Genomic DNA, 25,587 nt, shown 5'->3' with positions numbered 1-25,587 from the left:
TCCCCGCAGTCCCCGCTCCACAACAACACCACCACCATCAGACCGCTTCACCCTGTCCGCGACCCGGGGCACCATGCACCTGAACGACCTGCTGCTGTGCGTCTGCCTCTGCGCGCTGCTCCGGAGCTGCTGTCTGGCCTTGAACAACGACGCCACGGAGCTGCTGTCCCCCCACGGCCACAGCAGCAGCGCCCGCAGCCAGGAGCACCAGAGCAACGTGTCCCTGCTGCAGAACCGAGCCCGGACCGGAGGCAGGGGAGCGACCCACCAAAGAAGAGGTGAGTGACTGCACGGGGAAATGGCAAAAAAAAAAGATTAAAAAAATAATAAAAAAGTAAAGAAAAAATACAAATAACTATAGATTAAATTTGACGAATAAGCGTTTAAATTTAAAAACATAATGATAGGGTGGGCAGTAGCCAAAAAAGTTACTTCAGAATAATATAACTCAGGTAGAAGTACAAAGTGGTCCAGAAAATTAGGCTACTCAAGTAAAAGTAATAAGTATTTGGAGAAACTGTTACTCCGGTTGGCCTAATTGGACACAGTTTCTAATCAATCGAATGTAGGTAATGTCATTTGAACTAGAAACCATTCACTTTAAAAAACATAATGACATAGGGTCAGTAGAGTAGCCAAAAGATGTACTGCAATAATATTATACAAGTAGGAGTACAAAGTGGTCTGGGAAATTACTCAAGTAAGAGTAAAAAATGTAACTGCACATGTAACTGTCTGGACATAACATCTGATTTATAATTTGTGGTTAATGTGATTTGATGGACATAACTCTATTCATAGACCTGTCACAAAAATAGGGATAAAAAATAAATCATATCTGAAGGAGTGGTGCAAGATACACAGATATTCAAATCATGTCATATTGTCGACATGAAGCTTTTGTCACGTGTTGTTGCAGGATATAAATGCATTATAATCAAGTTAGAATTAAAGTTCTAGGTTTAGTCCAGGTCTAATCCTGATCTAGTCTTGGTCTATTTCTGGTCTAGTGTTGGTCTAGTGTTAGGCTAGTCCTGGTCTAGTCTTATTCTAGTCCTGGTCTGGTCTTGGCCTAATCCTGGTCTAATTCTGGTCTAGTCCTAGTCTAATCCTAGTCTAATCTTGGTCTAATCTTGGTCTAGTTCTAGTCTAGTCCTGGCCTAATATTGGTTGAGACCTGGTCTAGTCCTGGTCTAATCTTGGTCTAGTCCTGGTCTAGTCCTGGTCTAGTCCTGATCTAGTCCTGATCTAGTCCTGGTCTAGTCCTGGTCTAGTCTTTGTCTAATCTTGGTCTAATCTTAGTCTAGTCCTGCTCTAGTGCTGGTCTAATCCTGGTCGAGTCCTGGTCTATTCTTGGTCTAGTCCTGGTCTAGTCCTGGTCTAGTCCTGGTCTAATCTTGGTCTAGTCCTGGCCTAGTCTTGGTCTAGTCTTTGTCTAATCCAGCACTAGTCCTGCTCTAGTGCTGGTCTAATCTTGGTCGAGTCCTGGTCTAATCCTGGTCGAGTCCTGGTCTATTCTTGGTCTAGTCCTGGTCTAGTCCTGGTCTAATCTTGGTCTAGTCCTGGTCTAGTCTTGGTCTAGTCTTTGTCTAATCTTGGTCTAATCTTAGTCTAGTCCTGCTCTAGTGCTGGTCTAATATTGGTCGAGTCCTGGTCTAGTCCTGGTCGAGTCCTAGTCTATTCTTGGTCTAGTCCGGGTCTAGTCCTGGTCTAGTCCTGGTCTAGTCTTTGTCTAATCTTGGTCCAGTCCTGGTGTAGTCCTGGTCTTGTCCTGGTCTAGTCTTGCTCTAGTCTTTGGTTGAGTCCTTGGTCTAGTCCTGGTCTAGTCCTGGTCTATTTCTGGTCTAGTCCTGGTCTGGTCGAGTCTAATTCTGGGACCTGGGTACAAATCATCATGGTGGCCCCACAGTATATGTTGTCCAATGATAAATGCTCATTACAGACTGTGTGAGGGGCCCCTCTCTGCACTGGGACCTGGCTAAACAGTGCCCCAGGTCTTTCTTTTATGGTTAAAAACATTGGTACTCTACTATTGCTTTAAAACCTGCTTACTGTATACAATTATGCTTTGGAGAGAAAGACTGAATTCTGCAGGATTACTCAAAACCACGTATGTTTTTGATAAGGAAACGGCCTTATAACACGGTCAAATGCTCATCAAATATAACAAATGGGATCTTTAAAAATAGTCTTTGTCTCAGATGAGGGAGAGGGCATGAGAGGGTGATTTAGGGTTTCAGCAGAGAGGTGGTGGAGGAGGAGGAGGTGGAGGAGGAGAGATGATAATAGTGATGAGGTAATGCTCTGAACATTCACAGCCCATATAAATAACTGTACCATACTTTCACTATCTGCACGTATCTTCAGACAGCCTCTATAAACACACCAAGGACTAAAGCATTCAGATAGCCTTCTTAAAGCCTCAACATGGAACTTTTAGCTAAAAATAGACTAAGATAAAGCTTTTTTTCATGTTGGATGTTTTTATTTGAACTGAAAAACGTGACAAAACATGTGTCCTTACTGTGAGCGGGCCTGCATCTCCACAAACCTGACTTACTTGTCCTCCACGTTCGAAAGTATTGTACTTTCTACGGAATCCTACAGGTGACACACCACCTTCAAAAAGTTACACCGTGTTACTTTTTAAACAGGTGCATTTTTTTTTTACTTTGCATTGAAAGTAATAAAGCAGGTTATATTGTGTAAGACTACTGCAAACATTTAAATTGCTATTCATGGGGTTCAGCCTGCAACATTTCGAGGACATTCAAGTCAGTCACAAACCTGGAAGGAAGAAGTTGACGCTAGACCGAAAAAATTATGCATGTGAATACTAGCAATGTGTCAAAGTTTGTGAGCTGCTATGTGAGCTAGGAACAAGATACAGTTAAATATCTACTTCCCCTGTTTTAGGTAAAGAAAGTAGGGGTGGGTGATATGCCAACAAAATTTGATATAACTATTTTCTTGGAGCCAGATCACGACTCATGTACAGTCAGTTAGGGGTCCAGCTAATGATTATTTTGGTAATCAATTAGTCAAGCAATTTGTCTTTTGATTAATGGCTTAGTTGTTCAGAATGTGGAAGGCCTATGAATACAAGATTTTTTTTTTTACAAAATTTTACCCAGATAAACCTTAAAAGAAGCTGTTTGATTCTTGTTGGAGTTAATCAAAAACATAAATTGTAATTACTGCTCTGAGTCATATCCTTCAGATATGACTCAGAGCAGCTCATGACCGTCAGCTCATGGCATGTTTTGGAATCATCTTAGAGACCAGGGGTATCAGGCTCAAATTCACAGAGGGCCAAAATTAAAAGCTGGGACTAAGCTGTGGGCCAAACTAAATATTTATTTAAAAATTTCTGCATGTTTTTCAGAAGGGGTGGATTCAATTTGAATGAGGCGACAGGTAGCAGATGTTAATGATTGTCAGCAGAAGTGGTAGTGGCAAAGCATCCTGGGATTCATAGTATTAGTGGTGCATACGCTATACTGGCTTGGCAACCAGTGGGCCAGCTCTAATACATATTTGATATGATCTCGCAGATTTGGCCCACAGGCCTGAGTCTGACATGTTTGTTATAGACCAATTTAACGATGATTCGATTACTGAATTAGTTGACAATTATTTCAGTAATCAATTAGATGTGATTAATTGATTAACTTGTTGCAGTCCTACACTTAGTATCTTTATACAGCTTGAAGAGGGAACTAAAGTCATGTGGTTGTTCTGAAAGTTCATTTCCTTGCAGTTGGTTAAATCCACCTGTCACTCACTCATTTAAATTTTTTTGTTTGAGGATAGTGCTGCTTTCAACCATACCACTAGTTGACCCTTTACCCATTTTTGTCCCCACAGACAAAGGCCAGATCGGCTGCAGGGAGCTGAGGTCCACAAAGTACATCTCGGACGGCCACTGCACCAGCCTCAAACCCATCAGGGAGCTGGTGTGTGCGGGCGAGTGTCTCCCCGCTCAGCTCCTGCCCAACTGGATTGGAGGGGCCCCTGGAGGCCGGCTGTGGGCCAAGAGGAGCAGCAGCAGCAGTGGGGGGCCGGACTGGAGGTGTGTCAATGACAAAACCCGCACCCAACGCATCCAGCTGCAGTGCCAGGACGGAAGCACGCGCACGTACAAGATCACTGTGGTAACCTCCTGTAAGTGCAAGAGGTCCTCCCGCCAGCACAACCAATCAGGAGGCAAGTATGAGGAGGAGGAAGTGATGTCATCGCCGCACCTCAAACATCAGGTGAAGAGCAAGAGGAGACTGGGCAAGAAGAAGAACTACATGGACAATTGGCACGAGCCTTGAGAACGGACTCACTGGAAGATTATGGACTATATAGACTCTACAAGGGTTAGTTAGGGTGGTACCCACTTGGCTGCAGCGTTAAGGTACTCTGACTAGATTTCAGTTTTGCTTCAAATTATTTTATGAAAGCAAATCCAGGGTGATATCAGTTTGATATTTGCAAGGTTATTATCAATCCTTAATTTGTTTTGCCCTAGTTCCCAATATTTTATAAGCAGCACTTGAGATCAAAATATGTCTGCTACGTGCTGCATCTATTTATAAAGCGTTTTATTGTCCTATAATCAGAAAAGACACAGTTTGCATGCTAGTTGTTGTTTGCATTAAACTACAGTGTTGGCAAAACTCAGCACAGCGAAATTTTGCTGATAAACTCATTGTAGCGAATAATGAATATGCTCGGAATGCATAAGATAAGTGAGAAAAAACTCACTGCAAACTGTTTAAAATGAACTAGTTCTGTTTTCACTGTTCTAATACAATAAAAATGAGGTACAGTGCCTTGAAAGTTTAGTTTTAAACGGACGCCCCCGACTACAATGGGTCTTATCGCCCTGGAGACTTGGGGAATTAGAGAAAGAACTTGGTTAAATTACATGACTGCATGTGATATCTAAAGTCAATAGTCAGTATCTGCTCAGTTCAAACTCACATAGGTCTAATACTAATACTATGAATAATAAGCTATGAAAAATATAAAAGGTTATAAAATGATGTTTTAGTGAGAACAAGACAGTTTTCAGTTATTTTCTACCACTAGTAATAGCCTACACAGAATCAAAGGCAGTAGGCATATTGCTCAAAATGGTTTCTTTAAATGGAGAATCCTGCTTGAACTGTGACTATGAATTGTATCTGCTCCACTACAAAAGTTATATCATTTTCAAAGGGTGTAAATATGTGTATAAAATGCCAGAAATAACGCATATTACTTAAAAATATACAGATGTTATGTTGTTAAGATTTATATTGTAGGGCCTAATATATTTTTTTATATTTTTATATTTTTTTTCATAATTTTGTACCAAATCTGTAAAACTTGAAGAATAACAAATGTTTCAAACAATAAATACTACATTTTTATGCCAGTGTAAAACAAATTACTTTTTATTTACCAAAATCAAGTTGGCGTTTACTTAAAAGGGATCTACGAGAAGTTACTGAGTTGCTTTTTCAAATTAAAAGAATAGACACTACATTTTACAGAAAAAATTTGTTGTGTTGTGTTGGTTTTCATCTGTATTTAATAAACAATTTGATACATATATTAAAAAAGTAAAAATTTCGAAAATTGCAATAAAATAAAGTTAAACCTAGTTAAGAGCTTTATTTTGAAAGAAAGAAAACGGAATTCAATGGGACTCATTTTCCGGCTTGACCGCAGCATCCAAATCACTTCATGCCTTGCTGAAGTTTACTCCCCGCCCACGAGCTAGTGATGTCCTGCTTTATCAATTAAATTAAATTAAATAACTATTCCACTATGAAATAACTTATAAGCATGGATCAAAGCGTCACACACCGATCGGGTTCGGAGAGGCCCGCGGATCCCGGAACTTTCTTTTCTCACGAGCCGGGAAAGGACGACCCCTATCCCGGGAATGTGAGCGTGGACTTCCCGGTGTCTGTGGTGCTCCCAGCCGGAGGCACGGGGGAGAGAACCGGGCTACAGACACCGAAGCAGTTCTGTAGGTTTCTGGGCAGGCCACTCATCAGCTACACGGTCCAGGCTTTCGAGAGGTGCGTGTAACGGTGTAATGACAGTGTCCAGGTCAGTGTGGTAGCCATGGATACAGTATGCTAGCCTACAACCAACTAAGACCTGCCATTGAGGAGAAGAGATGCACATCCATTCACTGATTTATCACAGGGATGCAGGCAGGTTTGACCAGCTTTGAGGGAAACTAGATAATAAGACATAATAATGTTCTAATAAATAGTTCAAAGACTCAAAATATGGTCAGTTAAAACTAGGGATATCTGGATAACTAATCTTTCTTTACACTAATAAAAAAAAATTTAAAAAAAGTTCCTGTAACTTTTTAGCCAATAATAAAGGCAAATATTTATATGGATGTTTTCATTGCATTAAAAATGAATGAATGAATCAGTCAATCAGTTACTGTGAGCGGACTTGCATCTCCACAAACCTGACCCAAACCAAACGTGGTCTGGAAGAGAGCTGTGTGGAAATTGTATGGCTTTGGATAAAATGTTTCACCTTATGGCGCAAAATGTATGTAGCTCTATGGAGAAGGTTCTGACCTATGATTCGGTTATGGTGCTAAAACTAGGACAGAAATGAACCTTTCCTGAATAGTTTTAGAATGATCTTGAGCTGTATCTGAACAAGTATAAGACAGACTAGTATGAAACCACATGGACCACTATGGAACCTACATGGACGAATGAGGGATTACACATATAAGGCCACATGGGAATATAAAAGAAAGTACTGTTGAATGATGAAAATCACATTCTATCGTCTACAGAAAGAGGGTAATTAATTATCACCGTGGTATCAGAATCAGTATTAGGTATTGAGTGCATTCCTTAGTAACAAAATCGAGTTTGAAGATTTAGTATCATGACAAGACACATTCGAAGTGTTTTAGATCAACATAGCTTTTTACAATAAACAAAATGTATTATAAATTATGTGTAAAAAAAAAAAATGAATCGCATAAACATGAACGCATAAAAAATAATCAATCCCTCTGTCAGCCAGGTAGGGAACAGTTGACAGAATTAAACTTTCTTTTGCCATTTCATCCATCTATGAATTATCCCACAATACAACAACAAAAAATATCAATGAAAATATGATCCAGTTCCATTTCCCATCTAACAAAAATGAAATAAATACTGCATAAAAATAATGTACGATTCCTGTCTCCCTTCCTGTTCAGAGTGCAGTGGATCCAGTGCATTGTGGTAGTGGTGGCCACAGAACATCTCTCCCTGATGACAGACATAGTGCAAAGGTACAGACACTCTAAGGTCCGGGTGGTACCAGGCGGCTCCACGCGGCACCGCTCCATCCGCCGAGGGGTGCAGGCTCTGGGAGACCCTGAGGAGCAGACAGGGGCAGAGGCGACAGGAGCACACCCGCCTAAAGTGGTCGTTATACACGACGCAGTGCGGCCCTTTGTGGAGGAGGACTTTCTGTACAAGATAGCAATGGCTGCCAAGGAACAAGGGGTTAGTTTTGTAACTGTATTTTGTATTTAATTCTTTCTACACTGAAGCAGTACCCAAACATATTTATAATACTGTAAATTGGTTTTATAGTACTATGAAAACGTAGTTCCCCCTTACCAATTTCTTACTTTTTCTGCACCTCTGTCACTCTTAACCATTTCAGATCAAGCAAACTTAAATATTAGACAAAGACAACTCATAAGTAAACAAAAAAATGCAGTTTTAAGTGCCATTTTTATGTATTAAGGGAAGAAAGCCATCTGAACCTACATGGCTCATGTGAAAAATTAATTGCCCCCTAAACCTAATAACTGGTTGAACCAAACCACTCTTAGCAGCAACAACTGCAGTCAAGCGTTTGCGATATCTGGCAACATCGCTGTGGTGGAATTTTGGCCCACTCTTCTTTGCAGAATTGTTTTAAATTGGCCATATTGGACGGTTTCCGAGCATGAACCGCCTTTTTAAGGTCATGCCACAGCATCTCTATTGGGTTAAGGTCTGGACCTTGACTAGGCCACTCCAAAACCCTCTTTTTGTTTATTTTAAGCCATTCAAAAGTGGACTTGCTGGTATGCTTTGGATCATTTTCCTGCTGCAAAACCCAAGTGCACTTCAGCTTGAGGTCACAAACTGATGGCCGGACATTCTCCTTCAGGATTTGTTGGTAGAGAGCAAAGTTCATGGTTCTTTCAATCACGGCAAGTCGTCCAGGTCCTGAAGCAGCAAAGCAGCCTCAAACCATGACAATACCACCACCATGTTTCACTGTTGGCATGATGTTCTTTTTATCAAATGCTCTGTTCATTTTATGCCAGATGTAATGGGATGCACTTCTTCCAAAAAGTTCAACTTTTGTTTCATCAGTCCACAGAATATTTTTTTCAAGATGTTCTCTGGCAAAAGTGAGACAAGCCTTTATGTTCTTTTTTGTCAGCAGTGTTTTTTCCCTTGGAACTTTGCCATGCATGCCATTTTTGCCTAGTCTCTTTCTTATGATAGAGTCATGAACACTGACCTTTACTGAGGCAAGTGAGGCCTGCGGTTGTTTAGATGTTGTTCTGGGATCAGCGATCAGTCATCGCTCTGCTCTTGGGGTAATTTTTGTAGGCTGGCCACTCCTGGGAAGGTTGACCACTGTACTGTGTTTTCTCCATTTGTGGATAATGGCTCTCACCGTGGTTCGATGGAATCCCAAAGATTTAGCTAGCTTTGTAACCTTTTCCAGACTGTGACATGTCAATTACTTTTCTTCTTATCTGCTCCTGAATTTCTTTGGATGGCGGCATGATGTCTTGGGTTCAATATGGCCGACTTCACCTTGTCAGACAGGTTCTCTTTAAGTGATCTATTGATTTAAAACGTCTCGTGCCAATCAGGCCTGGGTGTGGCTATGGAACTGAACTCAGCTTTCCACAATAATATGAGTAATCACAGTCATCTCATCATTTAACAAGGGGGGCAATTACTTTTTCACACAGGATCATGTAGGTTTGCATAGTATTTTTCTCTTAACAAATAAAATCATCACAGAAAAACTGCATTTTATGTTTACTTGGTTTCTCTTTGTTTAATATTTCAATTTCGATAAGGGGGCAAATACTTTTTCGCAGCACTGTATTTTGATAATACTGATACTGTTGTCTGGAAGATATGAACAATATAGTGTATATTTGGTTGAATGTTGTGTGGTTTGTGAGTATTGGTTGGAGGGCCTGATGGCGCAGATTGGCAGCTCTGGATGTTTTGAAAAGTGCTATATAAACCTGATGTATTGTTATGCGAGTAAAACAAATTAAATTGAAGAAACTTGCAGTCAGGGTTGCACAGTGAATGAAAATGAAGACTCAAATTCAGTCATTTCTATTCGGCAGTGATGGGCTTTGGTCTGAGGTCTCCAGCCTCTGTCAAGAAAAGCATGTGGTTTGGAGCATAGTTAAATTTTGTCCATTTCTGGGATTAAAGGGTAACGATTAAACGTACTTTTTATGTTCAGGAATTCGATGCTGAAGGCCATTTTTATGATTTTTTTTAAATAAAATGTAATACAAAACATGTGATAAATATGGAGAGGAACAGAATGTACAGGTCGATGTTTGCTGCTTTTATTCTCAACACCATTTGATTTTGATTTGACTTGATGGCAAAAAAATTTAAATAATTTTTTTTTTGCCATCAAGTCAAATCAAAATCAAATGGTGTTTAAAAGCAGTAAACATGGACCTGTACATTCTGTTCCTCTCCTTTTGTCTCCCCCTCTTCTCCTCTCCTCCTCATCATCTCCCCCCCTCCTCTTCCTCTCCTCCTCCTCCTCTCCTCCTCCTCGGTGGGCCTGGTCTTAAACGGTTCTTCAGATTGACAGGCAGTAGTAGGGTTTATTTCTCCAGTGAGAGATGGAAAACATTTGGGCCAGTCATGCTGCTCTGATGGCTCTGTGCACGATACCATTGACATGATTCATACCATTCAGGCCAGACGTATTTTAGCTTTTTCGATAAATTTAAATACGTAAATATGCAATATGTATCTTTTCTGGGAGGGGGTCCGGCACCTGCTTGTCTCTGTGGTGATGTCATTGCTTTGCCTGGAATATTACATGTATGTTATATAAAAATCTTGCATTTATTCAATTATAGGAGTCATACTGTGGAACACACTGTGACATCTCAATCCAGTATGGTCCAACACAGACTTTTTCAGCCGTTTCCGATCCTGATAGCCAGTATTTGTCTTGCTATTGTACCTGGATATTGAGATCACTTGTTGTACTTTTTATGATGTTTGTGACGCAGCCTTTAGCCTTTAGTTTCATTGCTCCTCTGTTTCCATTAGAAATAGAAAAGCTGTGTTGAAAAAATATTAACGTTTTGAGTTATTATTGAGTTGAGTTATTAAGAAGCACAGTGGCTAGCTAGCACTGTTAGCTCACAGCAAGAAGGTTCCAGGTTTGATTCCCGGGTCGCTTTTCTGTGTGGAGTTTGCATGTTTTGGTGAGTTTCTTCCTGGCACTCCATTTCCCCAAAAACATGCACCATAGATCAAATACTCCAGCTAAGATAGTCCTGACCAAGGCTAGCTCCAGATCTGACAGGTCGCCACAACGGCATCGAGGAATGGGTCAAATGCAGGAGACAATTTCCCTACGGGTAACCAAACACAGGCCACTGATCCTCCACAAGAAAATGTACAATATTACCCTAAATCGCAGTTTCTTCCCAAATTGCTTAACCTAAGTGCGCTTTGTTCATGTTAGCTAGCTAGCGTGTGTGATGAATCTGGTCTGTGTAACGCTAGCTGGACCCCGCTCATGACAGAAAACTCGTCTCGCTGACAGAAAACAGAATAATTCCGATATTAGCAGCATGTGTAACACGTAAAACACATGTCTGCTTTCTCTCCACACCAGTCCGGCTCCCTGCTCAGGAATCCTGTCCCTAGTCATGCGAGAATGGACACGACGCGTTTGTTCAGAATTTCCCATTATTGTGATTTTTCCGGTGGAGGAAGTACAAATATTTCATGGACCAGTTGTATTGAATATTGGTGACTCACAAATAAGCCTTCACACACTTTATAATGCAACGCTTTCAACGCAAACAAAAGGTATTATTGATACTTAGTTCTAGCGGTTCTAAGCTAGTCTCCTTTTTGTTGGGAAGAAAATAAAACAGGCGATTTTTATGTTGTAACTTTTGATTTAAAGTGATGTGCACTGACCAAAACACAATTATATTCAATTCCCCAAAATAGAAATATTTGATGTTGTTTCAGAAATAGATTTTGAATTCAATATGCCTTGTCATCATTTGTTGGCTTACCACAGAGCTGGTTAGCCTCTGTCATGTCTTTAAAGAATCAGATTTTGTGATTTCGTAAAAAAAAGTAAAAAATTCTTCTGTTGCAGTTCATATATTTTGTATACTTAGGGGCATAATTAATCCGTTATGAGCTGTCTGAATCTCATTAAAAATGTTTTTGACATCCTCGAACCTAGAAATACCGCTGGTGCACTCTTAGTTCGCTAGTTGTTGTTAGCATTACAGTGACAGAAAGTTGTGTACGTGCTTTTAAACTCATCGTGGTGCATAATCAGGACGCTAAACGGAAACGGAAACGAGGGAGGACACAGAATTAAACATATAGACATAAGTAGGATAAATTTGATTCACTTTAGTACCATAGTCACCATAGTCTTGTCCATTAATTGTAAACACTTATTATTCTGTTGAACGCTTTTGGTATCGGTTATTATGTTAGTAAAGTTGCTGCGAAAGATACGTACAATGTAGAGATGCAAAATGCTTTCAGTGTAAGCAAAAGATATAGTGGAGCCATCACAACTGCTCAGCTTTATACCACACCTCTTACCAATTACCAAAAATAGCGAGAAATACGAGTGACGGATTTATTTAGATTCCCAGATAAACGCAGGGTGGAGATCTATCAGCCGCAAGGTCAAGCAGGTGACTTTAATATCAAACATTCATGTCGTAGGAGAATTCCATACCTCAAATACGGCGCATCTTCTCCCCGCAGGCGGCAGGTGCGATCCGGCCACTCGTCTCCACGGTGATAGCCACTACCTCAGAGGGATACCTGGACCACAGCCTGGAGCGGGCCAAGTACAGAGCCAGCGAGATGCCACAGGGGTTCACCTATGACGTCATCTGCCAAGCCTATCAGAAGGTCAGGGGGATACTGTTTTGTATTTAATGAAACGGAAATTAGTTTTAACTTTTAAGATAAGATAAGATTAGATATGCCTTTATTAGTCCCACAGTGGGGAAATTCCAGTATTGCACCACACAGTTAAAGAACAGAAGGAAAATGCTACATGCAATAAAACAAGATAATAGATAAATAGCTTAAAATAATTAAAAAAATAGACTTAAAAATAAACTAAAGATAGACTCTAATATAACATAACATTTTAACTGAATTTTTAACTGTAAAATTCCAGCTTTAGCCGTAATCTCATTTTAGTCCCTATATTTGGATGCGGTTTAGCGTTTAGATTTTATTTTGTCGCACAGCTAGTAATTAAAGAGTTCATTTTTGTTTAATACTAAAGCTGTACCTGATTTTTACTGTCTTAAAACATGAAAAACTGACCTCGTTCATTTTAAACAGTTTGCAGTGATCCAAAATTATTCCTCACTTATCTTAGGCATTCTGAGCATCCTAATTATTCGCAGCAATGAGATTCACAACTAGCATGCTAACAGCACACTTCCTGATTATTAAACAATACATATTATCATATAAAATGTATAATTAATTGGAAGCAGATAGTACACAGCTGACTTATTTTGAACTCCAGAGCTGCTTATACAATATATCTCTACTGGGGCAAGACAAATGCACAAATGCCATTCTAATTTATCTAAATGCTTTATTATAAAACCTTAAAAAAAAGGCATGCAGGTGCACTGGCCTAGGAGTTGGGGCACAGTGCACAGTGTGACAGCATTCTTACCTCAGCTTTCATTAGCCTCTTTGACCATCATTTTTCCTTGATCTCTTCTCCATTTAATGTTTGATTATAAATAAACCCCAAAATCATGAATGAATAAATTAAAAATGTAATAACCAGATTAATTCATATTTCTTCTTCAACCATATTTCTTTCTTCCAAAAAAAATTTGACATTTCGTTTCCGATAGAATACAGCGGCACTTTGAGCTCAGCTGTGTGGAATGCCTTTGATTAGAACTCCAGTCGTTGGTGTTTTTATGTGTGGAACATTTGGATCTTAACTTCATAGGCTCTGTTGATTTTGGCCTTTTCTAAAAGTGAGCTCACCGTGAGTTGAAAAATGTAGGTAGTTAAATGAAAGTCTTGGGATCAACTATCTACTATCAATCTTAAAAAGGGAAGTGTCTCTGCAGTGTCACACCTAAGGAAGAGGGATGATCTGATATTAATTTTTTGAACCGGTACTGATATTTGGCTAAAGAATTTAATCCAGAGGTGGGGCCAAGGCCAAGTGAGCAAGTGTCAAATCCCAAGTCAAAGAGAGGCAAGTCCAAGTCGAGTCCCAAGTCAGTGGCCCACAAGTCCAAGTCTTTGAACTAAAGTACTGAATACAGCTCGTATTTTTGCAATTCATATACTTAAAACAATTGAATTTAAATAAATAAAATACAATTTTACTATCTAAATCCAAAGAATTGAATTTAAACATATTTAATAATAGTTATTTCTTCATTCTGTCTGTACCGAAATGGAGCAAAGGATCATGGTCTGCGTAGTTTCCTTTGTTTTTTTTCATTATTGCTCCAACAAAACAAATCATTGAAGCAGTGGAGCGTGTAACCCAATTTATTGCGGCTGCCCCTAATTTTATTAGAAGACATTTGATGATATAATATCACAGTATTTCAGTTATTGTAACAGCCCTTGTACCAAATAGAGAAGTGAGGAGTGACATGTTCCAGTTTCTTCCTGTTAAAATAAGCCCAGAATGTAACCTGATATTTTCTTTAATTGATTAGACCCCAGAACTCACTGCATTAAAACAAGAATCTGTATTTGAACAATAAGATGTGGGCAGCTAAAATTAAAGCCCCCATCTGCCCCCCATCTGTAATAAATATTATTGGCCTATAGAGTGTTGGGATGTCTTCTGAGACCCAACAATAGGGATGAAGTTAATAGTAACAGATTTTTATCACAGCAGTATGAAAATGGTATTGACATTGCTCCTGACAGGTGTCCTCTCTCAGTGCACAGATTATGACTTGGACTATGGGACAGAGTGCCTCCATCTTGCTCTGCAGTACTGTGGCACCAATGCCAGACTGATCGAAGGCCCGCCCACTCTGTGGAAGGTCAGCCAATGTTCATATCACTATTTTCATTTGATCTTTTTTATAGTACTGTTGGCACAATAGTAAGATTTCAAACTCAATTTAATACAGTTCTCGATACTAAGGAATGGGTTTAATACTCGATACTGATTTTGATACCATATTGATAATAAAAATACTTTTATATTCTTTTTGTCTTTCTTCGTATTATCTTGTGGTCTTTACTAGTTCTCATTAAGATTAAGATTATTCTAAAAGAGTTTTTCCTTTTGTATCAATACACGTTCAAGAGGCTGCTTTAGCGCTGATTAATGATTACAGGTTTAGGTAGTCATTATAAATTTTTGTTTAAGTTTCAACCAACTACATTTCAGCAGTAAAACTGGCAACCCAAATGGAAGAATCATTCTGCTTTCAAATTTGATATTCGTTTTGGAAATGTGTGTATGTATATATATATATATATATATATATATATATATATATATATATATATATATATATATATATATATATATATATATATATATATATATATATATATATATATATATATATATATATATATATATATATATATATATATATATATATATATTACTATTTATGATCTAATAGTATTTCATTTTTCAGGTCACCTATAAAAGAGACTTGGCTGCTGCAGAGTCCATTATAAAAGGTGACTGCTTTGTACTTTTCTATTTTTCAGTCAGTTCTTTTGTCTCTTTGTCTCTAGTTCAAAGACGTGTCGACCGTAGACCAAAAGTGTCTCTATTCCTCTCAAAAGGAACATAATAGTTTAAACAGTTGTGGTGTTTGCAGTCCAGGAACACAGCACAAGTCCAAACTAGTGAGACCACCACAATCAGAACAATGTAAAAATAGTGGCATGTTTGTCAGTCTGACTGCACCTGGGCTGGGAAACATGTGAAGGAGAGTTCTCACATCAGTCATTTTTACACTTGGCTCATTGGAATGGGTCATACTGTAAACTGTGCATTATGTGGTGGCAGAATGTTGAAACTGAGAACTTACAGTACAGTACATACATACAGTATATTTATACAAAGTTGTGCCAGGACCGGTCCATTTATAAACTTTACAGCAACATTTTAATGTCCAACAACAAACCTGGCCAGTCAGACTTACATTAGTCTGGTAGCTCTTGTGTGATTTTGATTGGCAGAGCCAAAAGAAACAACGAGTTGGGTGTTGTAACCTCAATAATATAGCAGCAACAGCACATTCTAATTGTGTAAAACATGAACAAGTTTGTATTGACTGTGATTTTAGACCAGAGGTGTCCAAACTTCAAGGGCTGTTTATCGATAATAATGTAAACTGAGTTATTCAAATAGGAGCATTTACCATAGATTAGACAGAACCACCAGACCTTTAATTGGGCTAAACACCTCACTGAGACAGACTAAAATGTTTGATATTGGGTTTATAATTGTAGATTTAAAAAAAAAAACTTGATGTAAAAAGTACAGTTTTTGGTAAATTCACCAGCAAACTTGTTGTCTAATCATGTTTTAGATGGCCCTACTTTCCCCAAAAAAGTAAGAATAATTTTGATAATATATGTAATAACATAGTTTAGCAGCATGGATATTGCCAATGAGATTGTAACAAATGCTTTTTATAAGATAATTTAAATGTGCAGTATGTAACTTCTGGCGGAGAGACCATCACTTGCTTGTCTCAATGGAGATGTTCTTGCTTTGCTTGTAATGTTTCAGAGTATGGAAAAATTGCTTTAGTTTCATGAAGACAAGCGGGTGAAGCCATCATTACATGGTGAGAGCAATCAAAACAGCTATAAATGAATACATGTAAGACAGAGGATAGAAGTTTAATGTCATATACTGTGGAACATTCCAGGCAAAGCAATAACATCTCTATGGAGACAAGCAGACAGCAGACCACCCACCAGAAAAGTTCTGTAGAGCACCTATGGGATCCTTCTAGTGTATGAACTTGTACAGCATTTCCTGCCATAAACTGAATGTTAATTAAAAGCGCAAAAAGTGTTTTAGCCTAATACTTTCTTTATCCTTTTAACACTGTGATCTTTCCCCTTGCAGAGTCCCTGTCCCTGTCCTCCTGTGTCCTCACTAGTGGCTGCTCAGTTGCTCTGTCTCTGGCCTATTCTGTTCAGAAGGCCTTTGGGACGCTACACATGGTAAGACCCCACCCTTCTGATGCTAGTGCCGTACACAGACAAGAGAGCGCTGACAGCTTCACTTTCCACAACCTTCACATAATATGCCTCATCTCGCAGACTGAAGCCCTAACTCGACCACAGCTTGGGTGGCCTGGTCCTGAGGTTTTCCTTTTGTGGTTAGATTTGAAATGTGGTGTGTCCAAGTCTAGTGTGTCGATCTTCATTCTCTGAGAAACAGATGGGGTCTCACGTTTGGTGGAGCTGTCTTGATTAATAGTTGTCCAGAGATAACTTTGCACCTCCATCTTAGTGCTGCTCACCCTCCTTATGAGAATGAAACATAGTGAAACCTGGATGGAGCTACACACAATGACAGGGTGTTTCAGTCAGTTGCACAGAGGATGGTGGCCATTGGATACATCTGCAGCGTGGAGCAGTGCCAGGTGAGATGTGACATCAATCATTCTGTTGTGCTCCTCCACTCCCGGGCCATCTGTGCCACGCCCGTTGTTGCCTGTGCCATCAGAGTCACACACTTCAACACAAGGACCATCACTCTCACGTCCAACGTGGGACACCCTCGTCCCCGTACAAAGAACGAGAGGCAAGTGCAAAAGAGGACCGGACCAGGAGGCAATTGTAGGTGCTTTATGGGAATCCAATGCAGTCTTCACTGGTTTAACCGCACAGTACCAACAGGGTGTCCAAGAGATGGTGCAATCATCACAGGCACACATGGTGCAGGATGTGGCAATGGTGAGGGACTAGGTGCTGTAGAACAACAGGTTTCTCGCATCTTTCCTTGGACTGATGTTGGAGTGGGTGTGCAGCACTGGCTCGTGAACTTTACACTACAGCTGGGCGATTTGGCCTGAAAATAAATAATTTTTTTTTCAATTTTCGCTCTACTAAAGATTAGCTGCAAACTACAGAAAACTGTCAAAACAAAAAGATGAACAATTGTTTAAATTCAAGTTGTAGTGCAAGTAAATAGTCCCAGCTCCTTTTAACTAAAAGCACCCTAAGAATGTGATGTTATTTCAACATTGCATTGTGTGGGCCATGGGGGCCATAGGACCCTAAGCTTGAGCACATCATGGTTCAAAAGCCCTAGTGTGCCACCATAGAACACTGTATGACTGTGGTGAGCAGCCTTTCTTACATTTCCAATGCAAGAATTGGGGGAAATAAGATGGAATTTTTCTTCCAAACAAATCAGTTTGAACTTGAATTTTTTTGCCCATTCCTACTTTACACTGGTGGTTTTTACAGCCTTTGAAACCCATTGTTGAGCCTTTTGCTTTTCTGCCTTTTAATAGATAATTATTGCACTTTTTTTTTGATTGGTCTAACATGTATCCATACTTCAAACTCCACCCCCACAGCCAGGTGTTTGTAATAAGACACACCTGGCTGTAATCGGGGCAGAGGTGTGTGATCTCACCAAATACTTAAATTGGCCACTGGAGCCAAGACACACATAATTTTATAATTTTTTGGCCAAAAAACTTAGCACACATTTACCTAGTTTGCACTAAAATTGCCAAAAAGGATTAGAAACAGTAGACAATGCTATTCAAACATTGTATACACAGTTTAAAAAAGACCTATTGTCCTTGTATCTGCTATATATTTAAAATCTATGACACCCGTGGATCATTGTTATAGGAGAATAAAATAAAATAAAATACATTAATACAACAAAATATAAATAATGATAGTGTGTCACAACATTACTAGGTGTTGAAACCCAGTCTGAATAAATATGCAAGTCATGTTCTGGGATCCTGGACACTATTGCTCCTTTTAAGCACAGGTCCACCAAGCCAAGGACTGATCCCTGGTTAAATGACACTACTTGTGCTCTTAGGCAGCGTTGCTGACAGGCAGAACGACGGTGGAAAAAGGATAATCTACATGTTTCTCTGGACATACTGAGGGACAATCTTGCTCATTATCATTAACTTGCTTTTAGTTTGATTTCACTGAAAAGCACTTTGGTCACCTTGAGTGTTGTAAAGTGCTCTATAAATAAACGTTGATTGATTGACTGATTGTTATAATTTTGAAAAATAAATCGCAAATTCATCTAAAATGACTTCAAAGAAACAAGTCTGCTGACTTCTGCGTTAGAAAACTGTGGCACCCGACAAGAGCCGATGTCACTGTAAACACAATAAAGGGTCATCACCTCTGATAGATAGCTGCTGATGACGCTAATGAGCCGCAGATTTTTTTCATTAAATTTTTTTTTTTTTCATTTTTCAAAATGGCTACGCAGCACTGGAGAATCCTGTGCATATCACCGATTAAGAAAATTAAATTGGAGAATGAAATATGTACATACACATTTTCTCAAAAACGGCTGATCAGCAACATGGGGTCCTGGAAAATAAGCAATTTGTGATCAAATATGCATGAATCACTCCAAATACAACTGTAAATGGTGAGGAGAAACAACTATAACGTGGTAAAAGCTCTAAAAAGTCATTTTTGCATGATAGGTCAGCTTTAAGAGCAAAAAAGGTTAATTTAGCGTTTAGTTTGACTTGTACCTGTACCTCTATGAAAATGCAACACTTCCAATCAGGAATAGAGAAGTGTAAATTCTAATTCATATTGATTGTCCAGTGACAGAAATGGTTGCTGCTGTGAATACTTTTAAAGATATAAATGCAACACAACACATGCATTTAAACATATTGTAGAAAAAACGTGTTTTTTTTCTCAGTGCAGGTAGCCCTCTCTTTAGTGTGGTCTTTAGCCTCCATGACGGCTTGGCTCTGTGGCGCATGACTAAATTCAAATAAACATTCCCAATTCTGCAGGATTTCATGCCCAACCTGCTTTAGATCAAGATCATTTAGAACAACTTTTCCAATCCCAGCCAATCTCCACTCTGGGCTGAAGTGATTTTCTACAGAGGACTTTGGCACTGATGTTTTGGAACTTGCTAAACCCTCGCATATGTTTTTAATAACATTTAACATTTGTGATTTGTGTGTTCTCCTCAGGACTCACATAGAACAACACAGAAACAGTTTATTTCCTGTTTGTGAAATGTTATTATTTGCATAGTGTGAATGTCCAAATAAATAGAGTGTGAAATGGGCAAAAATGGGCACGCAGCAGTGTTGGTATTGCTGCGTGTGTGTAGGTGTGTGTAGGTGTGTAGGTGCACCCAAACATCCTGGCCATGGAAGTAAAAAGTGAATCCAAAATGGCGTAATAGAGAAGAATCGCTACAATTGCTGTGGATGCCCTGTCAGCTGCATAAGGACAGTTTGAACTCAGAAAAAGCATTGTGCTCTTTGGGAGAGTTCTTTCTGGGCCCCAGCTCCCGGGAGTTGCAGTGGAGCAGCTGGTAGTCAATCTCATCAATACAATACAAACAACCTTAAAGGAAGCTTATGTAAGATTTGATTTTTATTTTAAATTCTCCGTGAACATGAACGTGATCTGTGTCCCCAGGTACGAGGTCATCCAAAATGACATATAGCTTTTACTGGTAAGAATTCTGCTGTTTTATTCTTGATTTTAGAAACATTAGACATGATGTTGCATTTATGTTATAATTTGGTGGTTTGGTTTGATTCAAGACGGTTATCCAATCAGAAAGCAGAATGAACCTCATAGTCTGATACCAGTTTCAATGTGGAAATCCAGCTGGTGTGAACCTAAAAGGACTCTCTCTGATCTGAATGGTCACTACCTAAACCCCAGCACTTGCAGCCAATCATAAATCAGTGCTAGTGCAGCCTTTGCAGCTCAGTGAGTGAATTCTGGAGGTTCCGAGTTTTCACATGAGGCTTGTCCATAAACTGAGACTGAGAAAAACTTGTATGTGTTCTCAATCTGCAGGTTAAGGCTTTGGACACACAAGTTCTGTTGTAGTTTTTGAACCTATAAGAATGCAGGCTACATATAGTTCCTTTAGCTGAAACATCATATGAAAAGATTGTTTATTCCTTTTGAGGGGACCCAGTCTCAGTATCTGTGGGCCATATGCTTGTAACTTGGAACAACCATAGAACATTTCTCCAATAGTCGTGCCTTCTCGCAATCATTCATTTACAATTGTTTAAATCCTCTATAATATCAACAGTAGCCAGAGAACCGCTGGTAATGCAGAATACTGGTGTGTCAATTAAAAATATGAAAAAAATAATAATTCCCTCATGCTCAGATGGACAGCTATTCCAGCATGGCAACCCAAATGAGATACTTATGTGAGGCTTATTCATGCTCTTGAGAACCAAAACATTAAATCACAGCATAAACAACTGGGCCATCATGTCCAATGTTTTTGTAATTAAGAAATAAGCAGCATTACCATTGTTATGAGTAAAAGATATTTGTTTAGATTTAGATTTGAGTTGAAGAGGGTTGAATAAATAACGTCTATGACTCATTATAGATACAAACTAGCATCTCAAGTACTCAAGTGTTTAATTCTGCTATTTATTTATTGATTCCAGTTTGTGTTTTTTAACCATATTTTACATTTTGAATATTTTTTTGTGAATACTTCTACTTCTACTTCAGGGTTTTTGCATCAGTGGCATAAATTAGTTTCTATATTATCATTTACTGTCTATATTTTCTTTGGCAGCATATCACACAGGCCTAGTTACTATAATCTTACAAATCATTTATTCTCCTGCCAGAACCTGGACATCATTCCTGACGTCCTGGGAGACAACGCCACCTACCTGCTCAAAACGTGGAACTTCATACAAATATCTGTATGTTCATCATTCAAACTTTTTGAACCTTCTTTTTGAGCTTTGAAATACTTCTAATTCCCCTGATCTTTTTTTAATGTAGGTGAGCGGCCGTCCATCAGAAGTGAAGACCTTACTCGCGGCTTTGGAAGCAGCAGATCGAGCTCTACTCAGCCCCGTGGTGGTCATCTGGGTGAGTGCATGTGTACAGCACCAGGGAAACGAGCCTGTGTTTGTACGTATTCACAGGTTGCCATGGAAATAAGTTTGGCGATCAGCTGATGTCATATTACGTGGCTCATGGTGCGTGTGTGTGGTGAATGATGTGCAGTCCTCGTGAACAAGACCTACCCAAAAACGTGAAGTAAACTGAAATAAATGTAATGCACACTAGGGTCGCTCCACTGAGTGCAGTATCATGTGTGGAAACGACCTCACATTCACCAATGGGACAGTTTCAAAACACACTGCACGAATACCAAAATAAACCAGGCAGATCTGCACACACATGCCATGAAAATATTTGTGCTTTCATTTCTTATTGGTGAAAGATTATTTGGAACAGACAAGGAAACCCGAAAAGCCACAACAACAATTTCAAGTGGATTTGGCAAAAAAATACCACAAGTCACACCACATTACTGAAAATCTCACTTTATTTTTCTGAGGATACGTTTTCAAAGACGTCACAAGCAAGGATCTACTGATGTTGGCTCACTTTCACAGCGGCCCAAGTTTTTGCTTCTACAACCTCAAATGTGACCCTGTGACCACTTTTTCTTGGCTTCTATACTCTGAATAATATACAATGAGACATACAGTATTTGTGATTAAAGAATACATATTAGTATAATTGACTTTTATGAGATTTTAATCACATTATAACAGTGTTTCCTCATCAAAAGTTCACTCAGAATTGTACTATCTACTGGCTTCTCAGTTCTGCACTTTTTAAAGGCGCTGTATCTGAATTGTGCTGTCTCAAAAACACGAAAAGCAGAAGTTGTTCATTTTAAACGGTTTGCAGTGGTCCAAAGTTATTCCTCATTTACCTTATGCTTTGCGAACATGTATAATTATTCACCGCGCTGATTTTATAAGCTCATTTCACAACTGATTGAGACTGTTTGTGATGTTAAAGCTAACAACAACTAGCATGCTTGCCTGCACTTCCTGATTATTGGACAATAATACGCTTTATAATTAGATTCAGTACACAGCTGACTTATTTTGACCTTGAGAGCTATTTATACACTATATCTCTACTGGGGCAAGACAATTGGCTCAAATACATAGGGGAACAAACAGATAGTTAACTGACTTCCTGTTAAATTCCCTGTTTCTATTTATAAAAGTGGAACTAAACACATAAACTCCACACGCAGCCACATTTTTTGCTGCTAAACTGTGCAGTACCTGGAGGACTGAAGAAGAGATTGAGGAGAGAAGAGGGGCGGGATGTGGACATAGGAGATAACAGTGATCAGCATTTCAAACTCCACCCCTGCAGTCAGGTGTTTGTAATCAGAAACATCTGGCTGTAATCAGGGCAGTCTTGCATGATGTCACATAGTACTTGAACTTGCAGAGGCTACTGAAGGCAGCACACACTTAGTTTGAGATGTTTTTGACCAGAAAACTGCAATTTTTTTATTTTTATTTTTTTATAGTTTTGGTTGTTTTAGATCTATATTTCAGTGAACTTAAGACTGTGGGCTTTCTGTCAGATGTGAAATCAAGCGAATATATCCACTATGAAAAAGTAAATGAGTTAAAAACAACCATTTCATAGATTTGGTTTATTGTGATATCCTATTGCCAAACCCTTTATGTTAATTACTGTAGCAAAAATGTAATTACACAATTTGGTCTGTAATAATCTCAGTTTGAAACAGGATATTTTCAGCTAGGACTTCATCTAAATTTCTAAATATGCTGATGGTTTGTTTTGTCAGGTGCATTTGAGCGGTGTGGATGTGCCTTCCATCAGAGAAACTGCGACAGAGCCAGAAGCAATCAGGGACCTGGCCTCAGACGCCAAACTGAAAAACATCCTCCTGTACGGCATCCACCTACAGCACTCCAAGGTACAGTTTAATATTTCACATTTCTGCCCTTTACGTACCTCCAATTTTTGTAGTAATTACAGTAATGTTTTCAACCATTCTGCTTCAGATGAGTTTGCCTGTAGCTCACTGTCATGTGCGTGCTATCAGAGTGGTTAGAAGGATATTTATACAGGCAAATACTGTTGTTCTTAAGTTCAATTTTCAAACCACAAATCAAATATTGCTTCAGATTAGATTATTTTATTTAACAGAGACAGGCCAATGTAGGTAGTGGTTACACTTTTGCAGATTGGGGGATGTCACAGCTGGATATGTTATGCCCTGTTTGAAACCTTGGACTTTCACAAACTAAATAAGCCAAATAGCATCACTACCATAGATTGTATACATAAATTGACATAGCTAACCTGCTAGCCTCAACGTTCCAAATAGGAAGTGATCATGGGCGCGCTTCTGGCTCCATCAACTCTGACCCCTATTCACTTTATATTGAAAAAGATCATTCCTCTCTCTGTAACTGCTGTAGTGAGTGCCTCATCATTTTGGTCTTAAAATGTTTGTATTAACCCGCGCTACATGATCCTGGGATTTTTATTCCGCTATTATGGCCATAAATAAGATATAAACATGAATAACAGATGAATCAGGCGCCTTTATTCCCAGAGGTCACTCCCGCTTCCAGATATGGAACTCGGCTCCAAATTTGCCCCTATAACTGTTAGCCTCGATAAGTTTCATTTGACTGGAGCCAAGCGATATGGGTGATGTCACACTCCCTTAGGCCACTTCTTTATACAGTTTATGATCACTACCCATGATTTTTCTTCACAATACATCAGTTAGCAATAGCTGACATTGTGTGTGATGATATGGGGTCACTGACTCTCTCTCTGACTCGCCTAACCCTCATTTGAATATGATTCAATAAAGTGTGTGACATTTCACAATTATTAGGCTATTAATTTGACCAAATCAGCCATGGTTATATAGTACCTAACAGTTTAAATAAGAACCTAAAGGATCCTAAAGAATCTTATTTAGGATACAGTTCTAGACGTCTTTGTAAACTGTTGTAAAAGTGTGTGGTCTGGACCAGTCAGGCAGCCAAAAACCCCACACAGTCTCTAAGGTGAGGTCTGAGTTCAGAGTAAAACTGGTGATTAGTGTACTGTTGATCTGGCTTGAGATTTCACCTCCATAATTCTCTAACACCGGATACACAAGGTACTTCATATTTGTAACTGTAAACTGGCCACATGTGTATTTGATTTTCACCAGACATTGCTTATAAGACTTGTGCTGTAGATTAGTCTAAACTCTTCAGAGACGCTGAAAAGGGAGAAGCTCACGTTATGTACTTGTCCTCCTAACTCTGATAAAGTACTTTTAGACATGAGCGCATGCAGCAGGAGGATCCAGGTTTATAGAAGTTACTGTAGCTTTGGTGGTAACGAAGCTAATTTATTTCAAATGTTTTAAAGTAACTGTTTGTAGCCAGCACTCTTACAGTTTAAAAACGTATTACAATTACAACTGAATGTAGGTTGTTAGTACCTAAACCTGCATATAGTGACCAAGTTTTTCTCATTTTCAGTATATGGACAGTATATACTGCGGCAGCACAGGCACTGATTCATGATTGGCTGCAGGTACTGGGGTGGAGGTAGTGACAATTCAGATCAGAAAGTATATTTAAGTTTAAACCAACCCCAACACCGTATCATTATTATACTTATATCATTATTTTTTATCCTTTCTTTTTTAAGTGTCAGTCATACATTCACTGTACCATCCTGTTGTGTTGTCCTTAGGGTATTCTTATTGTTATTGAAAAATGAGCGGTTACAGCCATTGCTTTAGAGGAGGTTCTTCCATGTGATAAATAGATTTTGAACCTGATAGTTTAATCACATGAGCTCAGGGGATTGTCAGGAGGGAAAGTGATCCTTTACTCATGTCTGTTTGAATTGAAAGCTCATTCTCTGTAATGAGGCATGACTTCAGTTTCACTTTCACTGTTCAGAAGGCAGCCACAGGGGTTCAAACTGTCCCCTGTGTCACCATTTTTCACCATAGAGGGAGCTGTAGTTTTTTACTGTCTTAAAAACTTGAAAAAAACAGCAATTTCATTTTAAACGGTTTGCAGTGCTCCAAAGTTATCCTGAACATCATAATTACTCAGTGCGATGAGTTTATAAGCACTTTTCACATCTCTAGAGCGGAGTTTTGCCATCACCGTGAAGGTAGCAGCAACTAGCATGCAAACACGTACTTCCTGATGATCAATAACAACAATAA

The 25,587-nt window shown here is 39.1% G+C and overlaps 2 protein-coding genes across 2 annotated transcripts in view; both read left to right on the top strand.

Moving 5' to 3' along the window:
• On the top strand, positions 1 to 5,287 carry sostdc1a (sclerostin domain containing 1a). Its single transcript, XM_055227800.1, has 2 exons — positions 1 to 278; positions 3,868 to 5,287. Exons 1-2 carry the CDS (start codon positions 74 to 76, stop codon positions 4,317 to 4,319), a joined length of 657 nt encoding a protein of 218 aa, XP_055083775.1. The 5' UTR covers positions 1 to 73; the 3' UTR covers positions 4,320 to 5,287.
• A 445-nt stretch (positions 5,288 to 5,732) lies between these two features.
• Positions 5,733 to 25,587, top strand: part of crppa (CDP-L-ribitol pyrophosphorylase A) — a 37,342-nt gene continuing 17,487 nt past the window's right edge. Inside the window, exons 1-9 of the mRNA XM_033981242.2 lie at positions 5,733 to 6,059; positions 7,229 to 7,520; positions 12,057 to 12,206; positions 14,246 to 14,350; positions 14,963 to 15,008; positions 16,417 to 16,514; positions 21,164 to 21,241; positions 21,324 to 21,413; positions 23,176 to 23,307. Coding sequence (XP_033837133.1) covers positions 5,821 to 6,059; positions 7,229 to 7,520; positions 12,057 to 12,206; positions 14,246 to 14,350; positions 14,963 to 15,008; positions 16,417 to 16,514; positions 21,164 to 21,241; positions 21,324 to 21,413; positions 23,176 to 23,307 — 1,230 coding nt within the window. The 5' untranslated portion in view covers positions 5,733 to 5,820. The remainder of the gene's footprint in view (positions 6,060 to 7,228; positions 7,521 to 12,056; positions 12,207 to 14,245; positions 14,351 to 14,962; positions 15,009 to 16,416; positions 16,515 to 21,163; positions 21,242 to 21,323; positions 21,414 to 23,175; positions 23,308 to 25,587) is intronic.

The sequence above is a fragment of the Periophthalmus magnuspinnatus genome, chromosome 16 (assembly GCF_009829125.3).
Source record: "Periophthalmus magnuspinnatus isolate fPerMag1 chromosome 16, fPerMag1.2.pri, whole genome shotgun sequence".
NCBI lineage: Eukaryota > Metazoa > Chordata > Actinopteri > Gobiiformes > Gobiidae > Periophthalmus > Periophthalmus magnuspinnatus.
Note: the sequence above shows the minus strand (reverse complement) of the source record. Positions and strands in the feature narration are given on the sequence as shown.